Genomic DNA, 24,540 nt, shown 5'->3' on the forward strand with positions numbered 1-24,540 from the left:
CCCCTGCGGAACACCATGAGAACTCCACAGCTGCTTTGTTGCTGACAGCACTGCCAGATCCTGCCACTGTCGCAGCCTCTTCGAGCCTTTCTACATCTCCGAACATCAACTGTAAGTTTCCCAGAGCGTGGGAAAAGCCCCTGTGAGGGGCTCACCGAGAAAACAGCGGAGGGAGAAAGCATGTGAGGGTGTTGTGCCATGCGAATAGTAGCAAACAAGCCTGCCCAAAAACATGGTGCTGGCCACTTGGCACAGCCATCACTTGGCAGTGTCGTGGTTTGACATGGAAGTGAAATTTTTTTTCAGGAAGTTGGGTCAAACCAATCAGTGGTCAGGTTTGGATATTGGCACCTGGAGTGACCACTGAAAGTATGGACACGCCTCTGAGAACACAGGGGGTTGAAAGCAAGAACTCCCAGGGGAACTGTCTCTTTGGTTCCGGTCGTCAGAGAGTGCAGACTCTCCCCTGCCCAGCCTTAGGCTGGGCGGGGGAGGGGAAGCCACGCGGCCTTGTCCAGGTAGGCCGAGGGGCTGAAGGTCTGGAACCGAGCCAGTTCCTGTGGACGGAAGGGTGGAGAGAAGCAGAGATGCCTTTGTTCCCCCCCACAGACGGAAAGTGACATAGAGCCTGGCGGCACCTGGAAATTTGCTGGCAGAGAAGGAGAAAGGAGGGGGGGGTGATGCCCAGCGTGGGAGACGGAACGCTGGACCGAGATATCAGCCGTCCAGGGAGTCTGAACTTTTAACCCTTTCCAGGAAATGAGGGCTTTGTAAATTATTACTCCTCCTTGATTTGTAGTGGAAGAGAGACAGTCCGGGACCTGACATGTTAGAAGAAGAAATATTTAGGTGGGAGGAGATGATGAAGTAGCTTTTGGCTGGACTTTTCTTGTTAGCCATGGACTGAACCAAAATCTCCTGCAATAGAGACTGCATTTTAGGGGGATGCAGTGGTGACCCAAGGAGACCTGCTTCAGCTTCTAAAAGCACAGGAATGGCAAGAGCAGAAGAAAGCTGAGGAGGGAATGGTGATGCCCTCTGTCTTCGGGAAAGAAGATGATCTCTGTTCTTGGACCCTTGGCCCCAGGGGAAAATGGGGGGGACTGTAGTCCCAGGATGAGAAGCTGAACTGTTGTATCTTTGGGTCCGTGGCAAAGCATCCTTAAAGGAGCCCTATGAGCAGTCTGTCCATGCATGGTGGTGAGAGCACTGTGACATGGAAAGGAGAGTGTCACACTGGCAGATTTTCTCCAGGCGGTTGCCATGTGTGACAGGGAAACACAGGAGGTGGCAACTGTGTTTCCTGGCGGGGGGGTCTGTGGTGCAAGAAAGACTTCTCTCTCCCTTGATAGCTTGAGTATTGATTATCTGAAGGGTGGTAATTTGATCAGGAATCCCGGGTGATGTTTCATGGTGGGTGTTTCAGGAATTGGGAGGAGGAGGGGTGTTTTAAAAGGTCTTCATCCTGGATTTAGTTTATGTGTTTTCAGTAGTAGTAGTAGTTTAATAAAGTTTTTTTTCCCTTTGTTATTAAGCTTGGGCCTGCTCTGCTCGGTTCCTGATAACATCTCACAGCATTTATTTGGGGAAGGTGCATTTTCATGGGGGCGCTGGCATTGCGCCAGTGTCAAACCATGACAGGCAGATAAGAGTGGGCCACCCTCTCACCAAGCCTGGTGGGAAGTCTACAACTCCCAGTGTGTGAGCAGTGAAGAAACAAAATAAAAAAATTAACAGCACCAGCCGAAGCAATACCAACAAAGGCAGTGCCGAGTTCCTACCCCACATACCTCAGCAGAGCCCCACAGCCGCCCCGCTTGCTACTGCTTTAACTCTACCAAGGTTCTCATACCCTACAGACTCTAATAAATTGATGTTAAGTGAAGGAAAGGATTTGGCTAGTTTAATAGCCCCTTCCTCAACAGGGAAGACTGCAGGATTTGCATATGCTAGGGTTGAAACTGATTCATATGGCATGTCTTTGTTAATTAAGTCTATTGCAGTCACTGTGAAAAATGCATATTTTATGATTGGCTTTACGCAATAGTTACAATGAATATTATATGTGTAATGTTGGAAAGTTATGCTGTATTAATTCTCTCAAGTAGTGTGTTGAATGTATTTTAGGTTATAACACAATGTTAAAATAGAAACTATACTATGTAAGATACTTTTTAACTATCTCAAGAAAGAGATGAGATAATCAAGGAATTCTTCGCACAAGGATAACAATTACAGAAACCCCTACATTTTCCAGAGGAGAGGAATTTATGGCTTTCCTTATCAACAGAAACGAACTTCTTCAAGCCTGACTTAGACTCAAAGGCGCCTGGGAATTCACAGAAACTTTTTGACAAGTACCAGACGAAGTTCTTGTTTTAAATAAAATATATACATAATCATGAAGTGTTTTGTATATGCAACAGGCTATTGCTTTTAAGGTTATTCCTTTGTTCACAAGGCATGCTTGTCGTGGCTTAAGTGCCCGAGAGCATCCGGACGTCCGTAATTCTTTGCTTTTTATTGTCTTGTAATTGTCCTAACTCTAAATTTTTATTACTCTAATTGTATTACTATTTTTATAACCATTTTATTATTATTAAACTTTAAAACATTTAAAAACCAAGAGATTGGTGTTTTTCACAGTCACTAAAGAATATGTCCTAAGGTTTGTGGTAGAATGCTTATTGGTGGTGGTTTTGTGCACTCTGCAAGCATCATGTTTAATCTTTTTTCCTCTCCCAAAAATCTTACAATTTCAGTTGTGGGATTTCAAAATCTAAAATAAATAACTTAGGTTCCCTCTGACCTCAAGAGACAACTTCATAAGTGTCCTTAGATGTCAAATGTCAAAGTGATTCACTTTTATTATCTCTATTCTGTAGTACTACAGACTATCTGTGTGTATAGTTTTAAATTGGTTTATTTGTAACAGGAGGGTAAATGGTGCTTTCAAGAGATTTGTTTATGTGTATATGTAGTTATACCTGTTTATAGGTTCTTTATAGCATCGTTGATTGTTTAGCTAAGGGTAAATAGCAGAATCACCTGTTCTATGGGTTATCACAAAAGGATTTCTTTTGGAGATATGATGGGAAAGCCCATCCAGTCTAGGTCTCAGGTCCGGCCAAGCTGTGCCCTTACCTAGTGAGAGGGGTGTTCCATCAGGCCTTCCCAGTCTTGGTCATAGCCCTGGCCAGCCAGGCTATGGCCTGGACTGGCAAGGAAAGTTATCAAAACGAAGTGTTTCTGTACTAGCTAAATTTGCTTTGCAAAAGCTGAACCCTTTTCCTTTGAAATAAACATGGAGGCTTCATCTGGAAGAAGCCCTCCAAGTCCTCATTGTGAGAAAGACGCCCCTCAGCGGTGGCAGACCCTGCGTGATGGTAAAGCATATAGGCAGTTGTAAGTTTCACCTTATTGATTTTCTTCAAAGGTACATGTTTTGTTCCTGTTGCGGTTGTTAAAACAAAGAAAGGGGAAAAGAGGGGTAGACGTACACCCCTCTCAAAGGTCTTGGGTGTTCTCATGTTCTCTTCACAACAAAAAGACTATTTGTTTACAAACTGTTTTTTCTATTTACAGATTGTTTTTCTAGTAGTTGGGTTTTTCTCTAACAGTCCTAAGGGTTAAATGGTTTAAGGGTTAAATAGTTTCTTTTTTTTAGTGTTAAGTTGTAACTTTGTAAATTCTAAGCAAATAGCCTGACATGCTAGCCTGAGTTCTCAACTTATAGCTGTGAGACGTGAGTGCTGCAGCTCCAGTAATACATAAAAAACATTGCTAAATGAGAAAGCTAACAAAGAACACTTTTACATTTTTTTAATGTAACCAAAAAGGGTGCTCTGTCACGATTTGCAGCTAGCTTGTAGCTGCCAAATAAATCAGACCTTCAGCCTTGGCCAGCCTAGAGGTAAAACAGGTCCTCAGACGACGCAGGGATAGGTTGGATTTAAATCCCTAGAGGGACTTCACTGAATTACATTCCATCCTGGGCTGCAGACATCTCATTTATCAGGAGCTGGGCAGTGTGGGAATCAGACCAATGAGCAGTTGAGACCCAGGAGTTTTGAACTCCCTATAAAAGAAAGCTCTCAACAATAAAACACGTTTGTCGCATGGAGCTTTGGTGTGTGTGTGTTGTCCCTGTCTTCGACCACCGACCCCACAGAACATGTGGATATTTAAACATAATAGGACAGTGATCCTCTACAAGCCAAGTGGAGAGAACCATTCCAAGTTGTCCTAGGTTGACTGTATGATGCTTTTATCCCCAATCGTCTGTTCTGTTTATGCTGAATAATAAGTTTTGCACCTTTAAGACTTGTTCCGATAGCGAAGGGGGGGAGAAGAAGCTCGGAGTTTGTTTTCAGAAACTGCACTCGTTCTTCCACATTCCTTCTCCTGGACTGTGTTGTCTGCGGATGGACAGACAGCAAGACAGAACTCTCCTTTGCTTTTTAGTTAGTTTTAGCTAGCTGAGGCAAAGACGTTCCCTGGACTGTGGCTTTTCCTTTTCTTTGGACCTGCTCAAACCTGCTCTGGACTGAACACCAAGAAGAACACCAGCAGCTCGCACCTGTGGCCCAGCGGGCTGGGCCTAGGCCGCGGCATTTCCAGTGCCGGAGGGACTGATAAGAGACTGAGTGAGCCGAGCTGCAGCCTGGGCAGGGGGGGATTCTTCTGAGTTTGTCCCTCTTTTGGAGCGGCAAGAAGTCTCATTGTTTAATATTGTTTAGGTTTTCTTGTTAAATAAACAGGTTTTTTCCACTTTTCTCCAAGGAAGTATTTTTTTCTGGAACTGGTTGGGGGGAGGGGCCAATTGAATCTGCCTTCTAGAGGAACCCCTTTGGGGGTTCTCTCCCAAATTTGCCCTGAACCAGGACAAATACATTTATTCGCGCCCAACGTGGCTTGAGAAAGTGGAAAAAACCTTTACTGATTGCATTTTGGTTGTGCTTGCTCTGTAGTGGGTTACAGAAGTCAGTAGCCATGTTGCTTGAATTTGTAACGTCTCTTGGGGTGGAGGCCTTCATGTGGCTCTGGTCTCTAGGGTTCTTTGAGGTTTTAGTACTTTTCTGGTCACTAGGATTATTGTCTCTTGCATGTAGTTTTTACAGTAGAGGAGCACGGATTAAAATAGCTATTGTGCTGGCCTTGGAGATAGTGGTTTTTAGGGTGTTTACAAAGATACTGGAGTCTGTTCAAGATATGTATGGTTTATGGTTTTTTTCGTCCTACCCTGTGTCCTAGTTCCAGTAGTATGTTTTGGGGGTTTATTAGTAATTATACCCGGTTTGTTAGAGGAGGAGCAGGGGATGAGGTTTTCCAGCCTCTCCTTTCCGTCTTCTCCTTTGAATCTGTTATGTCACTTTGTGAGAATGTTCAGTTTCCCCTGAATGTTAAAGAGACCATCTTTCTGGTATCTTTTCTGGTAAACATCCTTTATACAGTCCGCAGCTTCTCTAGAGTGAGGGCTGAGATGTCCAGAGGAGCTGATGAGACCCCTGACCCAGGTGTGGAAACTCCTGAGTGGTGTGGAGAATGGGAAAATATGGGCCAAACCCTGAAGGAATTTTCTGACCCTGTAGAGTGGGATTTTCCACGTGAACAAATTCAGAACCCAGATGAGGTGGGGAAATACCTGAGAGAAGCCAATTACTGACACAAAAGCTGGAGTTAAAGCAACTGATACAAGATCAGAAGCCACTATTGAGTCCTATTCCCTGAAGGACCTTCATGGCCTAAGAAAGGATTACACTCGAAGACCTGATGAATCTATAGTTAGTTGGTTAGTCCGTATTTGGGATGCTGCCGGCGAGGCTACAATTTTGGATGGTAGTGAAGCGAGGCATTTGGGGTCCCTGTCACATGATCCGGTTATTGACCAAGGAATGATGAGGGGGGCTGACTTTCAGAGTCTCTGGGCACGGGTCCTGGGAAGTGTGGCACAAAGATATCTGTGTGCAGACGAGCTCTATATGCAGCAAACCCGGTGGAAGACTATAGAACAAGGCATTCAACGCTTGAGGGAAATGGCAGTGACAGAGATTGTCTTCTCAGATGATGTAACCACTGTAAATCCAGACTTGGTACCATGTACATCCGTGATGTGGCGAAAACTTGTACGACTTGGGCCACAAGTCCTAGGTGACAGGAAAAAAGGAATTGTGTCCATCTTTAAAAAGGGTAGAAAGGAAAACTCTGGAAACTACTAGCCTGTCAGCCTCACCTCTGTGCCTAGGAAGATCATGCCACTGATTTTCCTAGAAGCTCTGCTAAGGCACGTGGAGGACAAGGAGCTGATTCAGGACAATCAGCATGGCTTCAGCAAGGGGAAGTCCTGTCTGACCAACCCAGTGGCCTTCTACAATGGAGTAACTACATCACTGGAAAAGGAAAGAGCTATAGATGTCCTTTATCTAGACTTCTGTAAAGCTTTTGACATGGTCCCCCATATCCTTCTCTCTAAATTGGAGAAAGAAGGATTCAATGGGTGGACTGTTTGGTGGATAAGGAATTCGTTGGATGGTTGCATCCACGGGGTAGTGGTCAACAGCTCAGAGTCACAATGGGCACTGGGGGTAAGTGGTGTCCCTCAAGGGGTCTGTATTGGGACCAAGTGCTATTCAATGTCTTCATTAATGACATAGACAAAGGGATCAAGTGCACCCTCAGCAAGTTTGCAGATGACACCAATATGAGGGTGCAGTTGACATTCCTGAAGGATAGGATGCCATCCAGAGGGACATGGAGAAGCTCAAGAAGTGGGCCCATGGGAATCTCATGAGATTTAACAAAACCAAGTGCAAGATGCTGTACCTGGGTTAGGGCAACCCCCAGTATCAATACAGGGTCAGGGATGAAGGGATTGAGGGCAGCCCTGCCAAGAAGGACTTGGGGGTGCTGGTGGATGAGAGGCTGAACATGAGCTGTCAGTGTGGGCTGGCAGCCCAGAAAGCCAAATGTATCCTGAGCTGCACCAAAAGCAATGTGGGCAGAAGAGCAAGGGAGGATATTCTGCCCCTCTACTCCGCTATCATGAGACCACACCTGGCATACTGCATCCAGCTACAGGGTCCTCAGTACAGGAAGTACATAGACCTGTTGAAGTGAGGCCAGAGGAGGGCCATGAAGATGATTAGAGGGATGAAGCACCTCTCCTATGAGGAGAGACTGAAATAATTGGGTCTGGAGAAGAGGCAGCTCTGGGGAGACCTAATTACAGCCTTTCAATACCTGAAGAGGACCTACAAGAGAGCTAGAGAGGGACTTTTTATAAGGGCATGTAGTGGTAGGACAAGGAGGCATGGATTTAACTGAAAGAGGATAGATTTAGATTAGATATTAGGAAGAAATTATTTCCTGTAAGGGTGGTGAGGCACTGGAACAGGTTGCCCAGAAAGGTTGTGGATGACCCATCCTAGGAAGTGTTCAAGGCCAAGTTGGATGGGGTCCTGAGCAACCTGGTCAGTTGGAAGGTGTTCCTGCCCATGGCAGGGGTTTGGAATGAGACGATCTTTAAGGTCCCTTTCAACCCAAACCATTCCATGATTCTATGATGATTCTAGGATTAAGCATCTTTAAGAGGATATCTTTTCTCTCTTTAATAAATGAGCTAATATAGAGAAAGAGGATCCTGTTTTGTAGCAGTCAGAGGCCCTGAAAGGCCTCCATGGCGGTTACTAGCCTAAGATAAGAAATGCAGAGTCATGATGAGTGGACCAGAGCTGCCCCTCTTCCGCACTTCTTCAGCACTGAGCTGAAATCACTGAGAGCTGAACTCAGAGCAGTCTCCCTATTCCTACCCTGGGTAGCTGCAGCTAAAGCTCTTGGGGAAATAAATCACTTAGGGTGCTGGCTCAGCAAGCAAGCCAATGCTACCTCTGCCGCCCTAAGCGATCTTTTAAAGGAAGAAGAAACCACGAGACATGCATCACTTCAAAATCGAGCAGCAATTGACTTCCTACTGCTAGCCCATGGACATGGCTGCGAAGACTTTGAAGGGATGTGTTGGTTCAACCTCTCTTCACGCTCGGAATCCATCCACGCAAACATCCAGAAACTGAAGGAACCTGTGAAGAACTTAAAAGTAGAAAGCAACCCAGACTGGGTCAATGACCTTTTCGGTCAATGGGGATTAATGGGATGGGTTGCATCTTTGGTTAAGGGAATTTTGTGGATTTTCATTGTTATTGTCATTGTGTTAACTATGTTCTCATGCCTTGTCCACTGTTTCAAAAGAACTATAGGGCACGCCTTTTTACTAAATACAGAAAGTGGAGTTGTAGCAGTCAGAGGCCCTGAAAGGCCTCCATGGTGGTTACTAGCCTAAGATAAAAAAATGCAGAGTCATGATGAGTGGACCAGAGCTGCCCCTCTTCCACACTCAGACCCCTGTTATCTCTCTGTAAGGCTATAGGTCGTATTCTCCTCGACCCTAGCCATTGGACGATTTCCAATCCCCCAGTAGCCTACTTAAACCCTCACCTCTGCCCAGTTCAGTGGAAGAGCTGTCACTGGAACCCTTTGCAGAAGCTGCCAATAAAGACATCTCCGCAGAACTCCACACAGCCTTCACCTCTCTCCATCCCTGCGTCTGCCGAGGCACTTTGCGAGCACTGAGCTGAAATCACTGAGAGTTGAACTCACGAGAGCTGAAATCACTCCACAAGTGCTCGCTAAAGTTGCCTGCGGCTGGGAGCTAGCCGGAGAGACCAGACAGGCTGTGCCTCATCAGCACAGTGCTATCCGGGACACCTACGGCAGCTGCTGCCCAGGGGGCCGGATGGACCCCCGGGATTCCAGGCCGCCATACTGTTTATTCAGATGATGGTCCTTAGCCTTACTGCAATTAATATTTCTTTATTCCAGTTTTTCAGTGATTTAGCATGTACTACATTTGCCTTGTATTCAACTGCTGACATTTCAATTATACAGAATATTCAATTTTCATTTTCCACAATACAGCTTTGCAATTAAGCCATGCTAAAGATGAAGCATCTCTTGCATCTATCCCCAGATAAGAAAATAAGCCTAGAGACCAGAAAAGTATTAAAACCTCAAAAAAGCCTAGGGACCAGAAACACATGAAGGCCTCCACCCCAAGAGACATTATGAATTCAAGCAACATGGCTACTGACTGCTTTATCCCAATAGAGAATAAGTACAACTAAAATGCAATCAGTACAGTTTTTTTTCCACTTTGTCAAGCCTCACATTGGGTGCCAAAAAATGTATTTGTCCTGGTTTAGGGCAAATTTGTGAGAAAACCTCCAAAACCTCCAAAGGGGTTCTTCTAGAAAGCAAATTCAAGTAGTCCCTCCCCCAAGTGGTTCAGAAAAAGATTTCCTTGGAGAAAAGTGGAAAAAAACCTGTTTATTTAACAGGCAAAGCATTCACCAGGACAAAACATGAACAATATTTAACAACAAAACCTCTCGCCACTCTGAAGAGATGACAAACTCAGTAAGTCCTTTTCTTGGGTTGTAGCTCGGGTCACTCAGTCTGTTACCAGTACCTCCGGTGCTGGAAATGCTGAGGCCCAGGCCAGGCCTGGTGGGCCACAGATGCAAGCTGCCGGTGCTCTTCTGGGTTTTCAGACCAGAGCAGGTTTAAACAGTTCCAAAAAAAAAAAAAAATAAAACCACAGTCCAGGGAACTTCTCTGCCTCAGCTAGCTAAAAACTAACTAAAAAAAAAATAAAGGAGAGCTGTGTCCCACTTTCTATCCATGCTGCAGACAACACTGTCCACGAGAAGGATGTGGGGGAGCAAGCATAGTTTCTGATAACAAGCTCCATGCTTCTTTTCTGCCCCCCTTCACTCTCGGATCCAGTCTTAAAGGTGCAAAACTTTTTTCTGGGCTAAACAGACGAATGGGGATACAATTCAGCCTCATAAAGTCACCCCAGGACACTAATCAATGCTGAATATGCTTAAATGAAGCTAAAAAAAATAGGAGCTGTTTCTCTGAACAGAGGTTCAATTCTTCAGAAGAGGAAGAAGCTGGGAGAAGCTTGGGGAATTTAGCAAGGGATAATATTAAAAGGGAAATGTGTCATAAAAGAGAATTTATTTCTAATGGATAGACAACATTTGACCATGTTTTCAATAAACATATTTTACAGTGTTGGATCCCAGGGCACAGAGAATGTTTCTCTGTCTGCTCTGAGGGGTCCTGGCCTCCAGAGAACTGAGTTTGACCTTCGCCCATGGAGAAAGCTTCCAAGACTTTGAGATAGACTAGAGTCTACCAGAGTGTGAAATAGATAATAGAGAATAGTGTAGTTTGTCACTGGGTGAGAGATTTAGGTTTTAGGATTTTTTTGTATGGATGTAAATAGGAAGCAAGATGGAGGATTTTGGGCACTGTCTCAGGCTTCTTCTTCATCTACTCCATTTTCTGCAGTGTTGGTGGCACAGGGTGATTGGTCAAGGAAAGCTGCAGTCTTAGGTTACGTGGACAGACAAAGGATGAGTTATTGGTAGAAAAGTAGAAATAAAGCATGTTTGGATGAAACAGCTTTAAAAGACCTTGAAACTGTACATCTTATAGCCATTTTGCGGTGCTTTTCCTGCGTGCAAAGTCTAGTGCAGACGGTGTGCTGAAGTTTTGATAACAATAAACAACAAGCTGAAGACCGAAAAAGTCCGGTGCATTCTCTTTCCTGGCACAGAACTTCTACAGGAGGGTTTCCCCCATTAGGGGACCCCCTTGTGGGGCCCAACAAGAGGGGCAAACACCCATAACTGGTGCCCCATGTGTCAGTGTGACTCAACTACGAGGAGATCCTGCCAAGAGTCCTGTGGAGCAGACCCAGAAGCCAGCAAATTCCTCCGGAGGTGAAAAAACTCTGCTATCAGACATCCTGACACCTCAAGGCCAGAGGATCGGGTTCCCGTCAGCTGCAGGTCGGATCTCAGGACCGGTAGCCGGTGACAACGGCTTCAGTAAGCTCTCAAAGGGACCAGGATGGGAGGGAATCTCTAGAAAAAAGAGGCAGACGCTTTCCAGAAATTAGAAACCTTAGTAAAACAGCACCCAGTTAAAGTCCCCAAAAAGGAGTTTGAATCCCTGCTGCTGTGGGCAAGGAAAACCTACCCAGCTCTCACAGAGAAAGATTTATTTGATCCCTGTCTATGGGAGGATGCTAATTCGAAGTTATATGATTGTGCCACCTTGCGGGACCCCAAGGCAGGAGCGCTTTTGTCTGCTTGCCGAGTTCGTTACGAATCTACATACGATGCGAAATATCCAGAATCTGCTGCACACTCACCCTTACAGACCCTCCCCAAGTGATTGAGGGCTTTTCCCCAGGGGCAGAAGGGCAGGAGCCCGCTGCCCCCCTCCCCCACCCCCACCCGGATCCCCGGAAATGTCCCCTGAAGCTCGTGACCCCCCGCGTGCCCCCCTAGGTCCCGGAAGAAGCCACTCCCTTTGAGGAGCAAGAGCAAGGGGATTTGCCCGAGGAGGGGGAGGCAGAGGGGGACTCGGAGGGAGAGGAGGATCATCGGGAGACTGCGGCTCAAGCAGACCTCGAGAGGGAACCAGTTCCCAAGTTTAAACTACTCCTCGGTGAAGAGGAGGAAGATGACAGGTCATTTTTCGAAATCCTTACACCTGCGCGTGTTCCTGAGGTGGAAGGGGGGGGTTTGAGGAGCTGCCCTGTTCCCCACCGGTTTCCCTGCCCCATTCCCCACCCTTGGTGGCGTCTCGGGCACCCGAGACTTCGGTGGCAACGCCTCCCGTTTTTAGCGGGCCACCTACAGCCCCTGCCACCGCCCAGACTCTGAAAATGACGTCAAAAGGGCCCGCCCAGCCCCTTCGCTCGGTAAGAGCGGTCTCGGAGCCGGCCGACGTCATCCATGTCCCACCCCCGCCCGCCCCTGAGGCCCAGACTGCGGCACGAAGAGCGGGACCCACGGCAAATGGGTCGACGTCACCACCCGCCCCTCCGGACGGTCCGCGCAGGCTCAGTCCGTGCGAGGGACGGCGCATACTCCCTGCGCACCCCCAAGCCAACCCGCTGCCCCTCCCTCCTCCACCGGAGCCGCAGCTGCCCCCCCTTCCTCCACTGCAGCGGCGGCCGTGCCTCGCCAGCGGCCAATGCGGTCAAGCATCGCCGAGCTCGGCGAGCCATCATCTCCCGAGGAGGCACGTCCTGCCCCATCCCGTCCCCGCCAAGCGGAGGCTTTCAAAGCATCCCAAGCTGTGGCAGCCTCTGCCACTGTCGCTGCAAAAAGCGGCTCGCGGCCGATCTGTGGGGCGACAGTACCACCTTGTGGGACAACAGCAAAATTACAACAAGCATTACAACAACTCCAAAAGAGTTACAAGATTATTGTAATGAAGGACCCTCCGCCTCGCCCCCAGTCAATCCAAGCCCTCAAAGCATCCCTTTCAGAAGAAGACCATGACACAATAGTCATATTCCCAGGTAAATGGGGACTGTCTGACCAAGACACAGCACACGCTGAGCAGGAGAACAGTGCTCAATCCAGGGATGATCCAGAACAACAACTCCCTGAAGCCCAGGATGTTAGCAGCGAAAATGTTATATCCATCACGGCAGGACAAGGCATTCCTATGTCATCTGAAGACCCACCTGGCTTTTAGACTTCATCAGGCACTTCAGCCTTTTACATGCCTGCTCCAAACACTTGGCTTTCAGGATGACAATCCAGTTCCTTGACCCACCCATGATTATTTTCATTTTCTAAAGACTTTGTAACGCAGCTTTTTCTCCAGCTTCAGGAACATGCTCATCAATTCCAATCACAGCAACGCCATGCACGCTTTCTTCCACCCTCTTCATTGTCAGCACAGACAGCAGATTCAACTATTGCCTCTTCAGTTCCCCAACAGCCCCTTTTACCTCCCCTCAAACAGAAGGGGGAGGGGTGCCTGGGATGAATGCACCCTTCAGAGCAGAAGAAGGTGCATCTAGGTGAATTACAAATCCACCAGATACAGGTATGGATTGGGTTTCAATTCCCAGAAATATTCTGCAAGATGCATCATCCACGAATTGGGCAAATGTCAGAAGGACAGCACTGCAAGAAAGAGACTATGATATACTAGATACAGACAGCACTGCAATGCTAGTGAGGTACAGAAGAAGAAATGAAAACCCCAGATGGGAACCTTTGGACCATCAGGTCTTGAAAGACTTATTAGAAGCTGCAAGAAAATAAGGACTTGGTTCACCATATTTCAAGCAGCTTTTGAGAAGCATCTTCAACAATTATGACTTGGTGCCTTTTGACTGTAGGTACATTGCCTCAACAATTTTTACAGCTTCACAACTCCTGCTGTGGGATGTGAGATGGCAAAGGGCTCTCACTCAACTGAGAAACAGATATGCAGGAGGGTCACACGCAGGTCTCACATTGGCTCAATTGGCAGGAGATGAACCTCATGATAAACCTGAAGACCAGTCAGCGGAATTGCCCCGAGGTGTGATGGCAGACATCAGAGAGGCAGCCCAAAGGGCAATTTTGCAAATTCAACCAATTGGAATTCCAGAAGGTATTTATACAGAAGTAAAGCAAGGTCTCTCCAAGCCTTTCACTTCATTCATTGATTGTCTCACACAAGCGGTGGACTGACAAGTGAGTGATGAAGCGGCGAAGCCACATTTGCTTCGAAGTCTTGCTTTTGCAAATGCCAATGCGGAGTGCAAACATATAATTAGCCTGGTCAACCAACCATGACTGAGATGACAGAGGCATGCAGCAAGGTAGGCACACCTCAGCACATCACAGCAATTCAAGCAGGCGTTTGGATGGAACAGGTTGGGAAAATTCTTCAAGAGCAGCATGAAGAATTCTCAAAAACTCTCGAAGCACTTCACCCAGCTCTTCAACAAGCCGGTTCCACAGAAGTGATGGCAACAGCATTTGCCGGAGGACCACGCTTCAAATGTGGAAGATATGAACACGTGAAAAAGAACTGCCCAGAACCAGCAAAAAGCACGAAAGCGCAAGGCCTTTGTCCAAGATGCAGAAGAGGAAAACATCATGTGAATCAGTGTTACTCCAAAACAAATGTAGACAGAAGACCTCTACCCCTTCCGGGAAACTTGAAGAAGAGTGCAGAACGCCAACACGCCACGACACAAGTGATGGCGATGCCTCAGCCAGAAACCCCACAGGGGTTCCCAGTGGGAACGCAACCATTGGGGAACGTCAATCAGATTCCATCAGCAGGACCATCTGCCAGTTCCCCAGTGACCCAGAATTATTACCTCCAGGCGCACAATATGAATTGGCAGCATCCAAATTAGTATGCTTTTTGAATGACGATCATGCAGCGATTCCCACGGGGATCATTGGAACATCATGGAAGAGACAAGACTTTTTAATCATAGGCAAGGACAGATGTAGCATTTTAGGGCTCATTGTTTATCCATCAATTGTCTCGGCAGATCAAAATGAAGAATTAACAGTTTTGGCTCTACCTTTACGTCCTCCATTGATCATTCCAGAAAATACTCCAATAGCCAAAGCCATTGCCTTACCACCTCATGCAACAGAGCAGATCATGCCACTGATGGGTCGGCAGGTTTTATCTGTCAACGAAGATGGGGACATTCATGCCTCCTGGGTGAAGCAAATAGATCATGATCGACCCGTGATCATCTGCAGCTTGACGTGCGGCGACAAAATTATTTCAATCACAGGCATGCTGGACACAGGTGCAGATGTCACAGTTATTTCCTACCTCTTTTGGCCCAGAGAATGGAACTTGAGGACACCCTTGGGCACCCTCTCAGGTATCGGAGGGAACACATTGTGCCTGCAGAGTGAGAACCCCATCGTCGTCTCAGGGCCAGGAAGAAAGACAGGCATCATTTGTCCCTTTGTTGTGCAGAAACCCATCACAGTGTAGGGGAAAAGACATTTTATCACAATGGGGAGTGAAGATAGAGATGGATTTTTAGTGGGGGTCACTGTGGCACTCACCACCTTGAAGTTGACCTGGAAGATGGATGATCCCATATGGGTGGATCAGTGGCCCCTTGAACAAAAGAAACTGAGTGCCCTCAAGAAACTGATTGAAAAGCAATTGCAGAAAGGTCACATCAAACCAACAACTAGTCCCTGGAACTCTCCAGTGTTCATGACCCACAAAAAGTCCTCTGATTCATGGAGATTGCTCCATGACCTCAGAAAAATCAATGAGGTCATTGAAGAGATGAGACCACTTCAACTTGGGCTCACATCTCTCTTGATGATTCCGAGAGATTGGCCACTTGTGATCATCGATCTCAAGGTTTGTTTCTTCAACATTTCGCTTCATCCAAAAGATGTTCCTCGGTTTTCATTTTCTGTCCCAAGCATCAATAGACAGGAACCTTTGCAAAGATATCATTGGGTTGTTCTTCCACAAGGCCTCAAGAATTCGCTGACAATTTGGCAATGGTTTGTGGCACGAGCCTTGTCTCCAGCATGGAAAAAACATCCACCGGTGATAATCATTCATTATATGGATGATCTGCTCATTGCAGTGCCAACGCATCAAGAGTTGCGAGAGGCTCATGGCAGCGTGATTGCGGAAGTCCAGAATGCAGGGTTGGAAGTTTCCACCTCAAAAATTCAGGAAGTCTCACCATGGAACTTCTTGGGATGGAAAATCACAGAACAAACAATAAGACCACAGATGAAACAAATTAGGACTCAAGTCAACAATCTACAGGACCTACAGCGACTTTTGGGAGAGATCAATGGGATTAGGTCCATTTTGGGGATCATGAACAATGAACTTTCATTGCTTTTCAATCTGTTGAAAGGAGACTGTGAGATCAAATCCCCCAGAACTCTCACACCTGAGGCTCAAGATGCTTTTGAGAAGATTGCTGAAGCTCTTCAACAGAGACAAGCCCATCGTTTCCTAATGACGCAACCCTTTTAACTTGCAGTCTTGGGAGAAAAAATACAACTGTATGGTCTCATATTTCAATGGGACTCGTCAGAAAAAGACCCTTTGTTGATAATAGAATGGATTTTTTTACCCTACAGATCTCCCAAAATGATTTTTACCACATTAGAAATGACAGTCTAGATTATAATCAGAGCCAGAGCCAGATTGTTAGCAATGGCAGGCAAAGATTTCACGATAATTTACCTGCCTTTGAAAAAAGAATATTTTGATTGGGCATTGCAAAGATCAGAGGATTTGCAAATTGCATTGCTAAATTATTCAGGTGTTTGTTCAATTCATTTCCCGAGTCACAAGCTGCTGCAAACAAAATTAAGCCTTAGAGAAAAACCCGTGATAAGCAAAGTACCGTTGGACACAATAACATTATTCACCGACGGTTCAAGGAGAACACATAAATCAGTAATAACTCGGCAAAATGCAACCACAAAAGAGTGGGAATCAAACAGCCAAACAATACAGGGCTCACCTCAAATTGTAGAATTAGCAGCAGTGGTCAGAGCATTTCAATTGTTCCAAGAACCTCTCAATCTAATTATAGATTCAGCTTATGTAGCAAATATAGTCAAAAGAATAGAAGGGTCACTTCTGAAAGAGGTTGATAATGAGGATTTGTATTGTTATCTTGTAAGCATGCAGAAAATGCTACAGCAGAGAAAACACAAATACTTAATCTCCCACATCAGAGCACACTCTTCTCTTCCAGGATTCTTAGCGGAAGGAAACGTATGAGCAGATGAATTGACCATGATCATTTCAAACACCTTGCCAAACGTTTTTGAGCAGGCAAAACTGAGTCATGCATTTTTTCATCAAAATGCACAAGCACTGATGCGCACATTTCGCATTTCCAAAGACCAAGCGAAGGTCATCATAAGTGCTTGCTCTGATTGTCAGCTCATGCACCCTCCTGTTTCCACAGAAGCAGTCAATCCAAGAGGATTGCAGAGTCTGCAGTTGTGGCAGATAGATGTCACAAAATACCCGTCCTTCGGGAAATTCAAAAATGTTCATGTGCCCGTGGACACCTTCTCAGGCGCCATCTTTGCCTCTCTGCACACAGGCGAAACAGCAAAGCATGCATGTCAGCATTTTTTGCAGGCTTTTGCATCATTGGGTGTTCCTCAAGAAGTCAAAACAGACAATGTCCCAACTTACAGAGGACAAACCCTTGACACATTCTTTAAAAATTGGGGTGTTTGTCAGTTTCGGCATCCCTCATTCTCCTATGGGCCAGGCCATCATTGAGAGGATGCACCACACTTTGAAATCTCTTTTGGATAAACAGAAAAGGGGGGAGGCGGAGGCCATGCCTCCAATGCGGTTGAACAAAGCTCTGTATGTTTTGAACTTCTTGAACAGCTCCTTCACAGAACCCACTCTGCCAATCGTCAGGCATTTTTCGAACAGTACCCAAGCGAAACTAAGGGAGAATCCTTTAGTTTTGATCAGAAACCTAGAGACAGGGCAGATTGAAGGCCCATTCCAACTAATAACCTGGGGCAAAGGGTATGCTTGTGTCTCCACAGGTGCCGGACCAAAGTAGATTCCGGCAAAACACGTGAAACCCTATCGAGTCCAGAAGCAAGCAGGTGGTGACCCCGCAAACAGAGAAGCAAGCACGCAGACGTGAACCAGTGTCAACACTGTGGTTGACATCACAGACACCAGTCATCTTTTCATCTTGCGTGCAAAATTTGCGGACTGGCTTTTGTGAGGGAGGGTTGTGTTGAGGTTTGGGGATTTTTGCGAGAGATGAGCATGAAGCTCGGTCAGATATTATGCTTCTGCCTTATCATCTCACTGGTTGCCTTAAGCAATGCGGCCTTGCTCATGAGTCAACCAAGGGAAAATGTCTGGGAAACTCTGGCCGATGTGTCAGGTCTGGACACCATTTGCTTGACTCACTCAAGGCCGAGGAAGCCATTCTCAACATGTTTGGTCGGTTTACCGGTAGACAAATGGCCAATTCCAGAAAATATCCCTTTGAAACTGTCACAATTCATTTTGAATCCAGTGGACTGTTGAGGTGTTGGATCAAATTTCTTCCTGAGGCTCCTTATGAACCTCAAGAATCTTCTAATGCTGATAAAGTAAAAATTCTTCAGTGTGACTTTGCATATTTTGTACTAAGAAAAAAGATCCAGTGCCAAAAGTAATAAACTAAGGTGCCTCAAATATTCAGTGTAATTCAGTAAAGAACCTCAAAAAATTGCCCATCTTAAAGGTCAGTGAGTAGAAGAAAGTTAATACAGTGGTCACATGCTTAAACTAGATACAGTTAGTTTTGTGTTGTCATGGGCCCAAGGAACAAGGATTGTTTCCTTTCCATGCTGTCTTGGTTTGAAAGACAGGTGTCTGCTAAGGAAGGCAGGAACTTCCCTTGGAACGGAGAATACGACCCCCTCCCTCCAAATTATTATTATAACTTCAAAATTAAGGGGTTTTCAGGCAAAGATATGGGAAAAGGAATAACAGTTCTTTACTAGTATGTATAATAAGGCAAAAAAACAGCAGCAACTATGGTAGCAACAAAAAACAGAACCAGAAACCCAGTAACAGCCTTCTCAGCTGCAGGCTTTTTGGTGTAGTTATGGTTGCAGCCAGCAGGAGTGCTGTCTGGGCAGGTGTGATGATTCCCATATGGCTGCAGAGGGCGCTGTGGCACTAGTCAGCCATCTTTTCTCCACGTGGACAATGGTGGATGCAGCCAGCAGAAAGGGATGGAGAAGGGGCTTCTATGAACGCCCAGGGACAGCCAATCCCAGTGGCCCCTATGGATAGCAAAAGGAGCTGTAGCAGGGATCTCGGAGTAGCAAGCTGGGAAGGCAGGGATGAGCAAAGTCCCAGAGTGGTAGATGAGATGTATCAGAAACTCAGCAGCTGTAACTGGAACCGCAGGGCGCCTGGGCAGGCAGGGGGTGCGAATTACAGTGTAACAAAGAAACCTCGGAGCAGTGGCAGAGAAAACAGCAGGGGCTGGGCAGTGGCCACCTGGCTCCTGAACACGGCCCTGAGAGAGAGGCTCGCTTGGAGGGGGAGGGGGCTCGGGGAGCCCAGGGTTTTTCCCTGAGGCACCTGAGCAGATGGTGAAAGTCCTTTTTTTTTAGTGAGGTAGAGTGTTAATAAACTCACAGTTCAGTGGTTGCTCTCATGAGCAAAAGTTCAGCCCACTGCAGAAGAAGGAGGACCTGGCTGGGCTCCTGCAGTGGTAGCGAATTCCCCCCCAGGCAGCAGCTCCAACTGTCCTCCTCCAAAGTCGAGAGCAAAAGAGAGGTGGGAGCTGCACCCAACCCCTTTTCCCCAGCCCAATTATCCCGGTATCTCTGCCCCTCCACAAGAAACCTCCCAGATAAGAGGGAAGCCAGCTGCACCCTTCCCAGGGAAACTTCTTGTGTCTCTCTTAAGTACTCAGTCATTATTGTCTCTTAGCAACAAGAAATGGGAGAAAATTCTCAAAGAGAAAGAAACAAAAGGAGAACTCCTAAACCCCAACACATGCACTGCAAGCACTAATTGCAATACTGTGTACACCAGTATTAAACTGGTGACTTGCAGAATACACCTGAGTCTCTCAGCCCCAACCAACATCTCATGAACATTGCAAAATGCAGTTCCTTCATCAGATTACAACTAGTGCTACTGGCTTCTCTGCAGCAAATGCTGCCACAGCACCCTGGCCAGAGCCACTACCAACTGATTGTGTGCAGCATGAACACATCAGGAGAACAAACAGGAACAGAGAACAAATGCAGAAGATTTTACAAGGTACTTCAGCTCACCATTAAAACCTTTTAGGTAATAACTCTGCACCTACCTTAGGTTACTACTCAGAATCCCTATCCCCATTGTCTTGGTTTGAAAGATAGGTATCTGCCAAGGAAGGTGGGAACCTCCCTTGGAATGCAAAATATGTGCCCCTTTTTCCAAATTATTCTAACTTTCAAATTAAGGGGCTTTCAGGCAAAGATATGCGAAAAAGAATAACAGTTATTTGCTAGTAGGTATATTTATAACAAGGCAAACAAACAACAATGGCAGCAACAACAAACAAGAACAGAAACCCAACTATAGCCTTCTCTCAGCTGTCAAGCACTTTCCCCTTTGGTGTAGTTATGATCAAAGCTGGCAGGGGCACTGTTGGCTCCTGGCCAGGCAGGTGTGATAACTCTCCTGCGGCTGCAGGGGGCACTGTGGTGCAAGCTCAGTTGCTTCTTTATGTGGGTAATGGTGGGCACAGCCAGTGGAAGATACTGAAAAGGGGCTTCCTTTACAATCTGACAGGGGCAGCCAGTCCAAGTGCCCCTCCAGATAGCGAAATTAGCTGTAACAGGAAGCTTGGAAGCAGCAAGCTGGAATGGCAGAGGCGAGCAGACCCTGGAGTGGCTAACAAAATGTAACAGAAACTCTGCAGCTGTAGCAGGAGCCACAGAGTGTCCCAGCAGGCAGGAGGTGAGGAGTTACAGTGTAGCAAAAAACCCAGAGCAGTGGCAGAGAAAGGGTGGGGCTGGGCAGCAGCAGCCAGGCTCCCAAACATGGTCGGGAGAAGCTCCCTTGGAGGGGGGAGGGGTACTGGGTTTTCCCCTGAGGCACCCAAATAGATGGTGAGGGTCCTTTCCAGTGAGGTAGGGTGTTAATAAGGTCCCAGTCCAATGGCTGCTCTTATGAGCAGAGCTTCACTCACGGTAGGAGAAGACAGCAGGAGATGGAACCCCGCAGTGGTGGCGAATTCTTCCTACAGCGACCTGTCTCCCCTTCAATCCGGAGAGCAAGAGACAAGCCAAGTTCATCCCCTCACCCCCCAGCCAAAATCTCACAATATCACTGCCCTTCCCAAGAGAAAGCCCCCCAGCCAAGATAGTGCCTCCAGCTGCACTCCTCCCCCTCCCCCTTGGCTACATATTTTGTCTCTCTTAAGTACTGGTCATTATTGTCTCTTAGCAACAAATAGGACAAAATTCCATGACACCAAGAAAAAAAAAAAAAGAAAAAATCCTAACCTTCAACACCCATATAAAGAAAAAAAAGTGTATTTGTTACAATCACCCTTAATTTATAGCTACTATATTGCCTGAAGCATGACACAAAAGTAAATGTGACCAGTTTCCTCCACTTACCCTTCTTGTCAATAGACTTTTACGCCTCATTCCGCAAGCCTCTAACTGAAGACGTCCTCGCAATGCCAATTCAATTAACATACAGCCACGCAATCCCGAGGAGATGCAATCATTCCAAAATGATGTGTAACCCTGTGAAGAATGAAAGGCAGTAAGATACTTCCATTTCCACCTGAAAGCAAATAGAAAATGAGGCTTACTGCTTTGTCTAAATAGTTGTCTGGCCTTCATACACTAGCATCACTAGTCAACTACCATTCTTATACTGAAACATGAAAGAGAAAACAGACTCATCCAGTATTAATTTTGACACATGGTCTCTGCTCTTTAAAAAGAAGGGAAACTTCAGGAAAGAGATGCAAAACAAACCAGCAAGATATCAAGAACTTGGAGATATAAAGTGCAGTTTATACGTAGTCAGAAGACCTCCATGGTCTGCAGGGGCACGGCTGCTTCACCATGGTCTTTAGCACAGGCTGCAAGGGAATCTGCTCCACCATGTGGAGCACCTCCTCCCCTTCCTTCACTGACCTTGCTGTCTGCAGAGTTGTTTCTCACATACTCTCACTCCTCTCTGGCTGCAATTGCTCTTATGAAGTTTCCTTCCCCCTTCTTAAATATGTTATCACAAAAGCGTTACCACCATTTCTAATTGGCTCGGCCTTGGCCAGCAGCGAGTCTGTCCTGAAGCCAGCTGACATTAGCTCTGCTGGACATAGAGGAAGCTCTCAGTACTTCTCACAGAAGCCATCCCTGTAGTCCTCTGCTGCCAAAACCTGGCCACACAAACACAATACGGTTGTTCTAATATGGACTGCCAAACTTCAAGCTACATTTGTTGTATGAACCACACTACCACACTTTTTCAACTATATTTTTATATACAGTTTTGCCATAATGGGCAAAAAGTACTTCATAACAATGTTTAAGCCATTAACCATAACATTACAGTCTCTCAAAAGAGTAGCAACAGTTAAATATTAAAAAATATGCAAGAACAGTATCTAAGACAAAACAAAATATTTCTAAGAAATTATTTGTTTTTTGAGAAATTACTATGAAAACACTTGTTACTGTTATAGATGAGTAAATGGTTGGCTCTCACAATTCAGGGGTAAACTTTATATGTATGGTAAAAGAAGTTTTATAAATGCATAGTTATGTTACTGCAATGTGCTCCCCCCAGTATGTGTTATCATGGGACAGTCTTGGTAATCCGGGGATTTGGGAAGGTTGGCTTGTTACTAAGGCATCACCTGACCTCCAATCAGAATGTAAGAAAGTGACTTCTACTACTGGACAGCAAGGAAGGAGTTGACTGACAAGGCTCTAGGAGGGGCTAGAGATATAAAAGGCAAAGCATCCATCTTGAAGATGAGCCAGTCATGTGGTGGGCAGCCACGAGGGCAGTTCTCAGGCCTGCTTTTCCTTATTTAGTCCTTTTGTTGTATTTTTGTTAAGGTTTAATAAACCCTTTAAATTTTTTAAGTGAGCAGTCATTTCTCACAAATGGGGGCTCATACACGATCAACACCTCGTCTCTGTGGCTGCAGGAGATCTCGAAGGAGAAGCGCACTCTGCTGCAAGTTCAGCAGCTCCATCAAGTTCTCCTGTGACCATCAGTGATTGCATGTCAGCACTGGGGACAATAGACAACTAAATAACGAAAAAGAAAAGGGGGAAGAAAAAGCAGATGAAAATTGTATTTGCATGTGCATGAGAGTCCGAGAGTGTGCTTGGTGTGTGTGTGTAAGAGTTGCTGGACTTGGGGTGCTCAAGAACACCTGGGGTTGCCAGGTTGAGAGCCATTGGATTTGGGGGAGTTTTTTCCGGGGTCCCGGCGCAGCCCAGGTCAGCAGAGTGGGGCCGCGTGGGGGAGGCTCGCCGGGAGTGGCAGCAGTGCCAGGGTCCAGGCGCAGCTTGGGTTAGGGGGACCAGGGGCTGCGAGCGGCGCTGGGGTCCAGGTGTGGCTCGGGTTTGGTGTCAGCTTGGCGGAGTGGAGCCAGGGGCCGCGAGCAATGCTGGAGGCACGGGGTGGTGCTGCGGGAGCCCACATGAGGGAGGTTTGCCAGGAGCGGCAGCGGTGCCGGGTTCCAGGTGCAGCTCGGGTTTGGTGTGAGCCCGGTGGAGCAGGGGCCAGGGACCATGAGCGGCGCTGGGGGCATGGCGGGGTGCCGCGGAAGCCCACATGAGGGACGTCTTTCTGCGGTTGCCCTAATGCACCGAAAAGCACTGGGGTGTCAGACCCTGGCTGGGAAAAGAGTAGAAGGGTACACCCAGTCGCGTGGAGCGGGTTTCTGCAGGTGGGGTGTTTTTTCATTTGTTCCATCCTGCCAGAGGGAAAGCAAGGGGGTTTTTTTTCTCTCCTTCTTTCTCTCTCTCTTCTTCTGTCTCTTTTTACTTTCTTTTTCTTTTTCTAACCAAGCCGGGGGCAGGTCGGGCCGGCCACAGACCGGGGAGTGGGGCAGAGCCGCCACTCACCAAGCCGGGGATGGGCCTGACTGGCTGCAGACCAGCTCCCCTTTGACACTCGCTGGCATAAGGCTGTGGGACCAGAGCAACGAGCCGTACCAATCCGGTTATATGGAGGCCCCTGGATGGTAGGCGAGTTTTTTTTACTTTTCGGAAGAGAGGTAAATTTTTTTTCTTTTTCTTTTTTTTTCTTCTTCTCTTTCTCTTCTTTTTTTCTCTCTCTTTCCTTTTCTTCTTTAGCCTCCTTTCTTGTTTCTTTTTCCCTCTCCCTTCTTAGGGAGGCGGGCCCTGCTGGGAGAGTGTGAGATTGGCTGATTGGGGGTGGTGGGCTCTGTCAGAAGAGCCTGTGGTTGGAAAGGCAGGCTCTGTGGGGGGAAGATCTCTGATCCACCAGTCAGGATGGGATCATGGGTGAGTAGTGAATCCCCAAAGGAAGAAGCAGAAATTGAAGAGGTACCAATGGGCATACCCCCAGGTAGTCCTTTGGGAAGGAAATTTGCCCAGTGGAAATATGACCCCAAAACTAGAGATAAGGATGAGAATAAAATGGTTCAGTACTGCATGTTAGAATGGACCAGAAGGGAAATTAGGAGAGATCATGTATACTGGCTGAGATATGGATCAGATGAAGGATGGCTATGTCAGGCATTAAATGTCTATGTAAGGAGCTAAGAAACCATTCAATCAGGAAGAGAGTGACTATGCTGCCTGCTGGGAAGGGGAGATTTTACCCTCAAGGGTGAGCATGTTTAAGGTATCAGAAAATAAAGAATGGGACTCATTAGAACACTTGCCCCCTCCACCTCCAGTAGCCCCAATGGCGCCTCCTCTACACTCTGATGGGCCTAGCCAAAACACCAGAAACAGAATGGCACAATGGGAGGAAAGCAGATCAGGGGATGGGAACCAAACAGCGGGATTATATCTCCTGAGAGAAGTACCCCTAGGGGGGATGCAGGGAGGAATTTGATTTGTAACTGTACCTCTCAATTCCTCTGATGTGAGAATG

General features: G+C 46.7%; 1 protein-coding gene across 2 annotated transcripts in view; it reads right to left on the reverse strand.

Moving 5' to 3' along the window:
- The window catches only part of LOC128821387 (Golgi phosphoprotein 3-like), a 174,452-nt gene that overhangs the window by 90,068 nt on the left and 59,844 nt on the right, over positions 1-24,540 (reverse strand). For both annotated transcript variants that reach the window (XM_054002378.1, XM_054002377.1), the window contains exon 2: positions 21,060-21,191. In XM_054002378.1, the coding sequence (XP_053858353.1) occupies positions 21,060-21,191 (132 nt within the window). The remainder of the gene's footprint in view (positions 1-21,059; positions 21,192-24,540) is intronic.

The sequence above is a fragment of the Vidua macroura genome, chromosome W (genome assembly GCF_024509145.1).
Source record: "Vidua macroura isolate BioBank_ID:100142 chromosome W, ASM2450914v1, whole genome shotgun sequence".
Taxonomy (NCBI): domain Eukaryota; kingdom Metazoa; phylum Chordata; class Aves; order Passeriformes; family Viduidae; genus Vidua; species Vidua macroura.